This window comes from Coloeus monedula (assembly GCF_965178545.1).
Source record: "Coloeus monedula genome assembly, chromosome: 6".
Classification (NCBI taxonomy): domain Eukaryota; kingdom Metazoa; phylum Chordata; class Aves; order Passeriformes; family Corvidae; genus Coloeus; species Coloeus monedula.
In genome coordinates, this window is record NC_138786.1 from 62,928,160 (window position 1) to 62,941,503 (window position 13,344).

Consider the following 13,344-nt stretch of genomic DNA (forward strand, 5'->3'; position numbering starts at 1 on the left):
CCCTGCAGGAAAACGGAGTCAAGCCTAGAGATCCTCTGGAAAAGCAGAGAGAAGCAAAGAAAACGCGATCACGGCAGGGGGGTGGAGCTGGATGGTCTTTAAGGTCCCTTCCAGCCCAATCCATGCCGTGGTGCCGTGATTCCATGAACACGGCGCTGCGGGGCACGAAGCCCGAGGGGAATCGTGAGGCGCGGAGTCAGCGTGGGGCCTCGGCAGCAGCCACAGGGATGCCCCGCTCTCCTTCCCTCACCCCCGGGGACCGCCCCGGCCCTCGCGGTGTCCCCGGGGCGGTTCCTGGGGCCGTCCCCGCCAGGGAGACTCCCCCGCCCGGGGCCCGCCCCGGCTCCGCGCTGAGGCGGTGGCGGAGGGCGGCGGGGCCGCCCCGGCCATGGAGCGCTACGAGAAACTGAGCAAGGTCGGGGAGGGCTCCTACGGCGTCGTCTTCAAGTGCCGCAGTAAGGACACGGGGCAGATCGTGGCCATCAAGAAGTTCCTGGAGTCCGAGGAAGACCCGGTGATCCGGAAGATCGCCCTGAGGGAGATCCGCATGCTCAAGGTGGGCGGCTGCGGCGGGACGGACCCCGCTGCCGGCACGGGCTGTGCCCGCCATGGCGAGCCCCGGCGCGGGGCGGCGAGCCCTGAGGGAGCTGCCGGAGACGGGGCGTGAGGGGACAGGGAGTGAGGACATCCATGAAGGGACACCGTGAGTCTACGAGGTGTGAGGGCAGCAGTGAGGGGACAGAGTGTCGTGAGGGGACGGGATGTGAGGGCAGCCGTGAAGAGACGGGGCGTGAGGGCATCTGTGAGGTGATGGGGTGTCGTGAGGGGGTAAACAAAGAGGCGGGTGTGAAGAAGCATCATAAAGTGCCCAGGTCAGTCAGTTCCTCTGGGAGAAAGCCGGTGCCAGGGAATGTCCGACCCGCTTGTGCAGGGATGGTGATGCCAGGTGATCCTGCCCAGGCCAGGCAGGTGCGGGTGGGAGCTGGGACACGGCAATGAGCAGCCGCCAGGTGCCTGCGGGCTTCTGCAGGAGGAGCATCAGCACGGTCAGTCACGGTGTGCCCTGCACAGAGGGATTGATCCAGGCTCCGTCCCCCACGGAGTCAGTGATGGCCTGGCCGGTGTGGGCACAGCTCTGCCCTTGGTGTATGTCACAGACCCCTCTGCGTCCAGGAGATTCCCAGAGCGGTTGGAGGCGGTATGAAATACATGGATAAAAAGTGAGGCTGGACAGCATGAGGAGGGGCACAGCCAGGGGACCCAGCTCTCCCTGCTCCCCCTGTTGATAAATCTGCCCCAGTTCCTCCTTAAAGTGCCCTTTCTGAGCCCCTGGTTGTGCTGTGGATCCAGCTGTGGATTGAATGCCAGGGGCTGTGTAGGGTCGAGTATTCACACGTGGAAGCGACAGCAGAACTTGCACCAGTGAGCCCAGGCAGTGCCTTGCCTTTGCTGATCCTTTCCTGACATCTCTGTGAGAGTTCATCCTCACACAGAAATGGGTCACTCCTTCAGCCTCTGGCTTTATTTTCCCGATGACATAAACGCACGGGAGCATCTGCAGTGAGTCACACCCCAGGACTATCAAGCACGAAGAGACGGGAAGAGACCCGGGAGAAAGGGGGAGAGGATCGGGTAAGGTTTCCTTTCACACTCTCAGCTTCTGGGCAAGGATTCTGCAGCCAAAGGTTGTGCCCGCTGCTTCACGCTTAGAGACATTTGCAGACTGCTGGGACTCCGTCCCATCTCTTTTGGATCTCGTGTGTTCATTTGGTCTCCATAGTTTCCTGAGGCTTTAGAAATGTGTTAAAAAAAATATTTCCTTTTATTTGTTACAAACTTGCTGCTGGGGGATGGCAGACAGTACCCTCAGCTGTGTGTTCCAAGAAATGGGAGCTGTTCCCTTTGCACTTTTTCCAGGGTGCTTGTGATTTGTACACCTGCTATCCTAGGAAAACAATCATCTAGGAAAGAAACATAATTAATTTTCGGTCAGATTTTGGGGAGCAGCAACCTAAGTTTTTCTCCTATCCAAAGTAAACAGAGGACATGTAGCTGCATCATTTCAGTAAACAGTGCTAGAGAGACATTAAGATTTAAGTGGTATTAAAAATCTGAAAAAGAAAATAATAATTGCAGAAGTCCCTAGTAAAGCCGATGGGAACTGCATTGTCCTTAAGGATCCAAAGCCACCGCAGCCAGGCACAGCAGGATCTGTGTTGGGGCACTGTTGATTTTGACAAGTGCAGACCTGCTTGGCTCTTTTCAGCTTTTTCTTTGTAAATAGTAACAGTTTTTTTGTTTGTTTGTTGAGGCACTTCCTGGCTTAGGTAACTCCTGTTTGTCAGAGATGGAGTGAGATTGTGTTTCATCAGTAAAAAATGATGGGCCTGCTAAATCATTTTTCTGCACAGTAAACACCTTGCAGACAGAGGGATTTTTGTGGCCAGGAGCCAAGGGAGGTGGGGGTGAGAGTTTGCAGAGTCTTAAAACCGTAGAATCCCAGAATGGTTTGGGTTGGAAGGGATTCCAAAGACCATCACATCCCACCTCCTGCCATGGGCAGGGACACCTTCCACTATCCCAGGTTGCTCCAAGCCTGTCCAACCTTGGGATTCCCTTCCAGGGATCCAGGGGCAGCCACAGCTTCTCTGGGCACCCTGTGCCACGGCCTCAGCACCCTCACAGCCGACAACCCTACATTCCTTCCCAGTATCCAAGAACAAGGGTAAATGGCTTCCCACTGCCAGAGGGCAGGGTTAGATGAAATGCTGGGAAGAGCTTGTTGCCCACCCATTTAGGTCAGCCCCCAAAATAAGCACACAGAGGCTGAGCTGCAGCTGAGCTGTGCTTCACCTCGTGCTGTGCTTGTAGAAAGGGTTCATCTTAAGGAATTGTGACCCTGCAGGAAAAATCTGTCCCCCACACCTTCACCCTGTGCAGTCCCTGACCAGTCCACTCCCTGTGTGTTGCAGCAACTCAAACACCCCAACCTGGTGAACCTGCTGGAGGTGTTCAGGAGGAAGCGGAGGCTGCACCTGGTGTTCGAGTTCTGCGAGCACACGGTGCTGCATGAGCTGGACAAGCACCCCCGCGGGTGAGTGGCCCCTCTCCCCTGGCAGCTCTGAGCACAGGGGCCGGGGTGTCCGTGTCGTTGCTGCCCTGTGGCTTTTCAGAGGAATTTCATTAATTACAGGAGAGGTTTCTCAGCCCAGTGCCCAGGACTGTCTCTGTTACTGTGGTTTGACAGTGACATCCACAGGAATGGCGTAGGAGCTTTGTTCCTTCACAGTCCTGCTCACCACGGAGACGGGAGTGCTGAGCCGAGCATTTGGGAGAGCTGTGGCTGCCGGGGGAGCAGCGAACCCCAGGGCTTGGGAGCAGCTTGTGTCCTGCTCCTTCCACTGCTCCCGTCACTGTGGGCACTGGGGCAGGGTCACTGGGCACCCAAATACAGAATCAGAGACTCGTAAAGTTGTTTATGTTGGAAAAGCCCTCTGAGACCATTGAGTCCAACTGTTAATCCAGCACTGCCATGTTCACCTCTAAACTATTTTCCCCAAGTGCCACATCTACACTTTTGAACACTTTCAGCCCTCCAGAGTGAGGAGGAGTTCTCAGGACCTGTGCCTGCACCTCTCTGCAAAAATTCTTTTTCAAACAGGTGCTTGCACCAAGCGTGAGCTACACACAGGGTTTGTTCTGTAACACCTGGTAAAGGACACTCCCACTAAATACATTGTCCCTCATTATCCACGGTGCCTTGGTGCTGTGGAAATGCTAAGCAGAAGCCCATAAATCACTTCACAGGCCTGGGGCTAAGTGAATTGCTTGCAGGAGACTGGTTGGAGCTTCAGTAAAAAGAGCCTGTTATTTTTTCCCTCTGTCCCGGATGAGGAGCTCCGGGAGAATGGAGCTGCTGGTAGCACGTGGCTTTGTGAGCTGCTGAGCAGCTGTCACCCCACTCTGAACCTGTTCACCTGGAATCTGAAGAGGGGGTGGATAACTCTCCCTGAAGGAAATGCTTCCCATTTGCTTACTGCTCATCAGAACAACTCCAGTGTGAAGGAGCTTGTGACAGCTGGCTGCATGCTTTGCTTTTCAGCTTTGCTAGGGCAGATGGTCAAGTCTTTGTGGTCAGGTTAAGATGGGTGGGCACGTGCTGTTTCCAGCTCATTTGACCAACTCTATCCCCTTTTCAAGCTGTCAAAGCAGCACTCGCATCATTCTGGGATGTTTCTGGAAGGAATCTCTAGTGTTGCCACAGCAGTGTCAGCAGAGTGTCAGTGTCCCACTGACAGGAGAAAGTGAAAGCCAGGCTTGAAAGAAAAACCCAGGCATGCATTGTTTTGGTTTATTTTTTTGGGTAGTATTTTTTCTTTATTAGGGATCAGAAGCTTCTCAGAATTAAACACATGAAATAAAATTGTGTTTGAGTTTGAAAATGCCAAGATTGTCACCTCTGCCTTTCCTGAGGTTGTTGAAGATCATTACAGACAGCCAAGGAAGTTTAAGGACTGTTGCCCAGTAACTGAAAGAAAGGAGAGGAGGGACCTGGGAAGTGCTTGCCAGCCTTGGGAGGGAAGGAGGGGGATCCAGACCAAAGCAGAGCTTTTATACTCTTGTCTGAACACCCTTCCCTGGCCCATTTTTCACCTCTCCGCTCTGGACAATCAGTGCCACAGCAGCATTCCATGTGTCTATACCATGGATACTCCAACAGTTCCAGCCCTGAGAGTTGCTGAGGGAGAAATTCCTGCTGGCATTTCAGGACTGCCAGGAATGGTGGATGCTAAACACAGCCTTGGGACAGGATCTGATATGGACTCACTTTGCTGTGTGGTCACAGTGGCAGCCCATGCTGGCTGTGACAGTGGTACCAGACACAGTCACACTTCAGCTGCCATAAATCCTCGTGTCTTGTTGCACTGACCGGCTTTGGAAGTGTTTCCTGACTTCCCTGATGGTTTTGCCGAGAGATCCCTGTACAATGTCAGCGCTCATTTCCCCTGCAATAATGGAGTTATTATTAATGGCCAAAATACAGCTGTGTTTTCTCCAACAGGGTGCCAGAGTACCTGGTGAAGAGCATAACCTGGCAGACCCTGCAGGCTGTGAACTTCTGCCATAAACACAATGTGAGTCCCCTGACCAGCACAAACAATTGCTGGAACGTGGCCTTGGAGGAGAGGGGGGTTCTGTTGGCACTTTCCTGATTCCAGAGCTTTCATGGGATGGAGTCAGGGGGATTTTCCTGTTTTCTCCAGGAAACACATCTGAAACACTGGTGTATACCCACAACAGCTGCCTTCACTGTCACACAGGCCCCTTGGGCTGGCTGTCAAGGAATGATTTGCTCTAATGACCTTAGACAAGCTTCCAGGAGGAATGGGAATGTATCCTTGTGTGATCCCTGGGCCCTGCACTACTGCTGACCTTTAGGAACCTGCCTTACCAGCTCATCAGCTGGGACCTGAGCAAACTGCTGCTGATTTCACAGAAAGTCCTTCAGCTCACTGTCGTGGGGTTGAATCGTGGCACCAGTGAAAAGATTTCAAAACTTAGACACAGTAAGCCCATATTACAACCCCTCTTCTGCTCTCTGGAGGGAGACACGAGTTGTGTACATGACTGATGCTTTAGTGGGAACATTTTCAGAAGCAGGGAAGGAGAAGGAGCCTTTTGGAGAAGCTCTTTAGGCAAACTTAGCTATAATTGTCTTTGGTTTTGTTCATCTGCCAACATTTGAGATTTAAGAGTGGAGGAGTAGATGGCCCTGGAATGGATGTTTTGTCTTTGCTGAAAGAATTATGTCCAGTTGAGCAACAGGAACTTGGCCACAGGTCTCTCCTGCTCCCAAGATTTGTTTGTTTGCATCTTTTTTCTGTTCCCCTGCTCAGTCTGAAGATTTAATGGAGTTTGAGGGCAGAGGGAACAATGAGATGCTGCAGCCTGACCTGCTGTAGATCACAGGTAATGAGGTTTTATGCAGCTGCCCTTTCTGGAACTCCGTGACAGTGATTTAGTAAGCAGCACTGCAGTCCTCAGGAGGAGACACAATAATTCACCACCAGCTTGGCGAGGAAAGTCCAAGGTGTTTGCTCGGAGGTGATGATGGGAGAGGGACAATGAGTGAGACCCCAGTGAGTTGAGTAGAGCAAAAGAAATAAAGGTCTTTGTTAGTTTGATCAGCAGAAATTCTTTGCCAAGCCGAAATTCGGTTGTTGTGAAGGACAAGATCACCTCCAAAGAGTCACAGAATTGCTGATGTTGGAAGGGGCCTCTGGAGATCTTCTCATCCAAGCCTCCCAGTCAGGCTGGCTCAGCTAGAACAGGCTGTTCAGAAAATTTTCCAGTCAGGATTTCAGTATCTCCAAGGCTGGAGGCTCCACAGACTCTGGACAATCTGTTTGGGTGTCTGGCCATGCTCTCAGTAAAAAAAGATAAAATAAATTGGTTAGGTTTAAATGGAATTTCCTGTGTGTTCAGTTTGTGCCCAAGGGCTCTGTCCTTTCACTGCACCACCAAGAACAGCCTGGCTCAGCCTTTACTCCTTCCCATCAGGTATTAATGCACACTGAAGGGTTTCCCCTGGAGCCTTTTCTCGATGGTCCCAGCTCCCTCATCCTCTCCTTGGATGTCAGACACCCCAATCCCTTAAATTTCAGTGGCCTTCACCAGAGTCACATCTTCCCTCTATTGAGGAATTCAAAGCTGGACACAGGTCTGGATGTCTCTCACCTGTGCTGAGCAGAGCTCTTGCTGAGCTTTGCCAGCAAAATCATTCACCAGGAGCTTCCCATGGGGTTCAGGGAGCTGACTCTGTGTTGTCCAGGTGATAGAGAGCTGGCAGCTGAAGCTGGGAGCCTGCATAGTGTCTCTTCCCAAAGGTGGGCTATGGACAGGTCATTGTCCTGCTGTTCAGAAATCCTTCCATCTTCTCTTTCAGCAGGAATAACTGCCTGGCACAGTGTGCAAGGGGGTGTGGCTGAATTTATCTGAGGGCCGGGTTAAATACTTCTAACCTTGCTTTTTTTTTCTGCTTCCAGTGCATCCACCGGGATGTAAAGCCAGAAAACATCCTGATAACAAAGCACTCGGTCATCAAACTCTGTGACTTTGGATTTGCTCGAATACTGAGTGAGTGCTGACTCTTTATGTACCCGGAGAGTAGGATGAGCCATTCCAACACTCACTTGTCTGTGTCTGATGCACTGCAAACCATCCTATGTACAAGGCTGTGTGTTTTCCCAGGGAAACTCTGCTAAAGGCTGGGTAGAGATTCCCAGACCTTCCAGGGAGGGAGCCCAGACACCGAGGTGACATCTGTAAACAAGCTGAGCTCCCTGCTGGCGCGGCTGAGCCGCTGGGGGTGCTGGCACTGGGAGATGGAAGTCGGCCTTGGGCGTTTTGGAGCTGCCCAGCCGTTGTTTATGCGGTGCTGGAGACACAGCTGGAGCTCCCTGGCAGGAAGAGCCCCTCTGGCTGCCTCTGCAAACAATGGCTTCACATTTTCCGTTGTAAATAAACCCCCTAATCTGGTTTTTTTTTAGCTCCTCTTCAGACAAGCCACATGGGCTCTGAGAACTGCCCACTGGCTGCTGCAGGGCCCTGCTGTGGAACTCTGCACATTTTCATTTGGAGGAAAACATGGTCTTGATTTTTGCCAAATCCTGAGTGTTTCCAGAGTTGGGTTCTGCTAGTGGCCAGTGACTCACCCTGCTCCTGCAGCTCTGGCCTGCCCAGGAGGTGCCCCAACATGCAGCAAGCAATGAGGGCTGGTCTGCATCGCTCTGATCCCACGTCCTGTTTGTGTCTCTCTCCCCTGACCCCGACCCAGCTGGTCCCAGTGACTACTACACCGACTACGTGGCCACCAGGTGGTACCGCTCCCCGGAGCTGCTGGTGGGGGACACCCAGTACGGCCCTCCCGTGGACGTGTGGGCCATCGGCTGCGTCTTCGCCGAGCTGCTCTCCGGGGTCCCGCTGTGGCCGGGCAAGTCGGACGCGGACCAGCTGTACCTCATCCGCAGAACGCTGGGTGAGCGTCCCCCTGCAGCCACGCCTCTGGCAGGATTAAAGCCTGCCCAGGAGGGATGCCCTCTCTGGTGGGAATGGGGAGCAGCCCGGGGGCGAATTAGCAGATCTCTCCCTTTAGAAGGCGCTGGTTTATTTGACGTGTTCCTGTCCTTAAGAAGGAGCTGGGTTTTCCTGGCCTGAAGTACATGTGTTAACAGGCTCCCAGTGGACCAGGCTGAGGAAGCAGGATCATTGCCTACAGGCTGCCTGGAACCATCCCTCCACTCTCTCTAGCAGTGCTGGCCTCTGGGAAGCTGGGTCTGGTGTTGGGTAAATTAGGGAAGATGTGGGATGTGTTTGGCGACCACTGGATGCCCCTCCTGGTCCCTTGGGGTGGCTCAGTGACTGCTGGGATAGGGGAGCACAGGAACTTCTTCAGCTGTCTCCACAGCGACAAAATCAATGAGGTGCCTGTATCAGAAAGGACCAGGAATGCTTTCCATAAAGGTTTGAAAGATCCAGGTGTTTTTCAGGGTTTGGTACCAAGCAAAGTGGTCAGTGAACAGCTGGATTTGGTTCATCCCAGCTTTGGAGGTCTCAGAAGTGTTGTCAGTGCCTGTTGATGGCTGTGTGCCTGGGAGGGGGAGTGTGAACATCACAGCTTGTCTGCTCCACGTGTTTGTTGTTATTCATCAAGGAATTTTAGGAGGCACTCGGTATTTATTTGTTAAACAAAAGAGCCATTATCCCCCATAACACTTAAATGAATTCAGTCCCATTGATTCTTTTCAATTTTGGTGTGTAACATCTGATTTCTTGGGTGACAGCGAACAACCCCCCACTTTTAACTGAAATTAGTTGGAATGAACAGAGAGTTGCAATTTTAACTGAGCAGCTTATAGAACTACAAAGGTGGCTAATGGCTTTAAACAGATAAGCTCCTTAGCTGGAAAAATAGTTCATCACTCATTGCTTCATCCTCCAGAATTCATTAATACCAGTGTTAAGCAGTTATAATTTATTTTTAATGATAGGGTTTCAGCCAGAAGAGATTCCCATTGGATTGTTGGATCCAGGTGCTGGACTAAGGCAGTGTTCACAGAGCAAAGCTCCTTGATTGAAGCCGTGCCGTTATGGGAGTCAGCATTGTACTGGCTCCTTTGCTACAGATTTAACATTTTCCTCGCTCTGAGCTGCTCTAAGCTTCAAAAACGCTGCCTTGGGGAAAAGCTACAGCAGGTTCAGGTGGGGCTGTGTTCCACAGCACCCTCAGGAGTGTCCAAAGAGAATTTCACCCAAAAGGAGTTAAATTTTCCTGAAGCTGGAATGCTTGAGGCCCTGCCTTTCCTTCAGCACAGTCGCACGGGTGTGGGATCACTGATGGCCAAAATGGACACTAACTTTCACAAAAGAACGTTGCCTTGGTGTTATTCCACCTCTTCAGATGTTCTCTTGGATGGCATCAGCCCTCTTAGAGGATACAACCTTGTTCAATGCAGGCATTGAAAAATTAAGCAAATTAATCCAAATTTGTTTTGTTTTGTTTTGTTTTAATTCTTGGTCGAAGGGGATCTCATTCCCAGACACCAGCAAGTGTTCAGCACCAACCAGTTCTTCAGTGGGGTAAGAATTCCAGACCCGGAGAGCATGGTAAGAGCTGCCTCCAGCTGCACTTCCCTCCCTTCCCCAGCTTGCCCAGTCCTTTGCTGTGCAGTGTTTTTTCCCTATTCAAAAGCTTTGTCCTCTACTTTGCCAGTGTGCACCAGAGTATTATTTGGAGGTGGCTGAACCTCTCATGACATTTTAACTTACAGCCTGTGTAAAAGCAGTCAAAAAAATCTCTGCTGCTTTCCTCCATTTCTGGAGGCACATCCTCAGTGATGCCAGGCCTCTGAGCACATGGAGGGATGGAGGCATTTCGTGAGGAACAGCTCATGTTCCTGTGGAAAGCTGGGTCTTGGTACCCTGATGAATGAAAAGTTTGCCAATACGAGTCCACTCACTGGATTTTTTTCCCTCCAGGAGCCGTTGGAAATGAAATTCCCCAATATTTCATATTCTGCTCTGTCTCTCATGAAGGTAAGAAAACTCCAGCTTGTGGAGGAGCCCTGCACTGAGACAAACAAATGTCATCTGGTGTGAGAGTTTGGGACTGAGTTATCAGAGATTCATTGAAAAACAGAGCTGGTTTGCTACCCAGTGTGATTGCACCTGTTCCTTGAGCCACAATTCCTACTACAATTGTGGACTCCCCATCCATGGAAGTGTCCAAGGCCAGGTTGGACAGGGCTTGGAGCAAGCTGGGATAGTGGAAGGTATCCCTGCCCAGGGCAGGAAGGTGGAATGAGATGATCTTTAAAGTCCCTTCCAATCCAAACCATTCCATGATTAATTTTTGCAATTGTTGGATAATTAGCTGCTCCTCAAGCTTCATGCTGACTCTGAAAAACCACTCTTAGAATCCATTAAAAAAATTATCAACACGTGTACCTGTGGGAATACTCATTGGCTGTGGGGAGCAGATGGAATTGTGCAGACCCACGAAATGAGTGTTTTGTGTGATCCTCCATCTTCGCTAAGGGCTGCCTTCGGATGGACCCTGCAGAGAGGCAGACCTGTGAGCAGCTGCTGCAGCACCCCTATTTTGACAGCTTTAGGGAGGCAGCAGAGCTGGGGAAAGAACATGAAAAAAGCACTCGGAAAACAGCCAGGCTGACTCGGAAGTGCATGCCAGGGGTAAGGTTTCCATACTATTTAATATTCCATGCCTAAGGGGGGGCTGGTTCATTTGTTGGCTCCAGGGGATGGGCTGTGCTGGCAGCTGAGGGCGTTGGACTGGTCTTGGTTTTATCCTGAGAAGAAAACAAACCCCCTGGCTAAAGAGTAACTCATACAAACTGGATTTTGCACTGCGGCTCCGTGGGGCACTGGGGATAAACAGTGCAGCCCTGTGCACGGTAAGGTTCATCCAGGAATGTGCATTCCTGACAAAGAGCAGCAGGAGGGCTGAACAAACTGGAAACACTCATGTGGCTGGTTTAATTTTGGATACTCTGGTGATTTTTAATCCTGAATTATGGAGATAGAATAAACACCACTTTTGTAACTGCTGATGGGACATGATCCCATGCTCCGTTCCACACGTTACCCCACGCACTGGGTGTTTCTGCAGCTGGAGATGCCAAGCAAATGTCTCCCTGCTGCTCTGGCTTTTTCAGACTCCATCCCAAGTCCCCAAATCCAGCCCCACAATGCAACTCATTCCACAGTTCTTTACTCCTGTGAGCAACATTCCCCAGGGCAGCTGTAATGCCGAGCTGGGAAGTTGGAGGTGAGGGATGGAGAAGTGCTACAAAGTGTCAATCCTGATTTGCCTCTTCCATTTCTATGGCCTGGGATGTAACAGCACTATTCTTCTTGCCTAAAGAAATTCTTTAATGAGTGGCTCTCCTTGCAGTCCCGTCACAGAACCCCAGATCCATGACTCTCAGCTTGAGAAGTACAGTAGGATTGAGGATTACAGTAGGAATAGTTTTATAGCTCATATTCCAAGTAAAAAAGGAAATGTGTGCTTTATTCCCATTCCAAACAAATACACACAGTTTAACTTTTCCTTTAGTTACAGCACCTGCCTCAGCTAACCAGCAGCAACATTCTCCCAGCCCTGGACAGCAAGAAGAACTGCTGCAAGACAAGGAAATCAAAGTACCACTTCCCAAACATCTGACCAGGGGACAGATCAAAATTCAGTTGTTCAAAGTCATCCAGGATTTATAAACAGAGGATACTCAGTGGAAAACTAAACTACTAAAAGTCACAACATGTAGAGTGGTGTGTCCTCTACTCTGGGCCACTGATGGAGGGGAAGTGATGCAGAAAGAACTCCAAGCTCTTCTCAGTGTTCTGTGTACAAAGGCAAATACATTTTTCTTTAACTGCTGCAGAATTACCCCAATCCAGTGCTTACAGTGTGAATGTTAAAACTCTGGCCTGTCACCCCCATTTCAGAGCTGGCAGGAGAACTCAACCTTGCCAAATACATCAGGCCCTCCTGCTTTAGCCCAGGCCCAAGTCCCTGCTCTGTGAGGAGCTGTGACTGTGCTGCTGGTTGGGTGGAAGATGTGTTGGTGCAGCCCAGGCTGAGAGGGGCTGCCTGGCTGCTCCAGGGAGTTCTCAGCTCCAGAGATAAACCTGGCTCTTTCCTGCACTTACAGAGCTCCAAGGTTTCAAAGTGCTGGCAGTGGCTTCCCAGGCTCAACAGGGCACCCAGGAAAACAGAGCAACAATAACCCTGTTGTTTCTTTAGTCTTCATAGAGCTTCTCCTGCAAGTTTCCTCCTTGAATTCTGCTTCTGGTTAGAGTGAGGGCACTTGCTTGTAGTTACAAAAATGTTTTTATCAAAACTAATCATGAATGTAATTTATAACATTGGCCAGACACAGGCAGGAATTCTACCTAAGTGTTTGTATTAGAACGACTGGGGTTTGTGGAATCTCAGAATATAATACTGTGTTGATCTTGAAAAAAAGAAATGTAGCTTCTTTTTCCAATTGACTGGATACTGAAAAGCTTTCAGCAGAGAAATTCTCCAGCTTTCCAGCATCCTGTGAAGTTTTCCTTTCTCACGCAAGCTAGCTGAAAACAGTGTAGAGTTTTTGTAAACCATGACTTTATCTCACAGGTGCAAACTTGTTATGCACAGTCTTGTTATGGTACAGTGAAGAAAACATTTTGAAATGGGTGTCATAGCATTCCACCAATCACTCTGAGAGCTGGATGGTCAAGCGACCAATAGCCTTAGCCATTCTTGCGATCCAAGTTATATAAACGAGTTTGTAATTAATTAAATAATCCCATTTTATCCTGGACTTGAATTGTGTCGTTCTTCTCGCCGTCCCCGGTGCAGCAGCGACATCTGGTGACGTGCGACGCGTACTACAACCGCAACTGCAACCCCCGGGCCGCGGGGACGGAACCCTGAGCTGAAAAGATGGGGCACAAATCCTCAAAAGAACGCACGGTATTTTCTGCCTTCAAATCCGTGATAACGACCGCGGGAGCTGACGTAAGTGACGAAGCTCTCTGTGAACTGCTAAATTGGGCAGCAGAACGTGACTTTGTAGCAGACCCTGACACTGCCTTTAGCCCAGAAGGTTGGAAACTGTTAGGGGATAAGTTAATTCATGAGACCGTGTTCGGGGATAAGACCGTAGTCGACTTGCTCCATACGTGGGGGTCCCTATATGATATAATGCAGAAGTGGACAGCAAGAGGAGAAGGAAGAGAATTACCAGGCTCTGACAGATCTGAGGGTGAAGGTTCAGAAGG

The 13,344-nt window shown here is 50.5% G+C and overlaps 1 protein-coding gene across 1 annotated transcript; it reads left to right on the plus strand.

Annotated features, from left to right (window-relative positions):
* Positions 1 to 388: 388 nt before the first annotated feature.
* On the plus strand, positions 389 to 11,743 carry CDKL1 (cyclin dependent kinase like 1; the record flags this gene model as incomplete). Its single annotated transcript, XM_082282862.1, has 9 exons — positions 389 to 556; positions 2,973 to 3,094; positions 5,063 to 5,135; positions 7,047 to 7,137; positions 7,838 to 8,038; positions 9,584 to 9,666; positions 10,039 to 10,095; positions 10,597 to 10,752; positions 11,636 to 11,743. 9 exons carry the CDS (start codon positions 389 to 391, stop codon positions 11,741 to 11,743), a joined length of 1,059 nt encoding a protein of 352 aa, XP_082138988.1.
* Between the last annotated feature and the right edge of the window lie 1,601 nt (positions 11,744 to 13,344).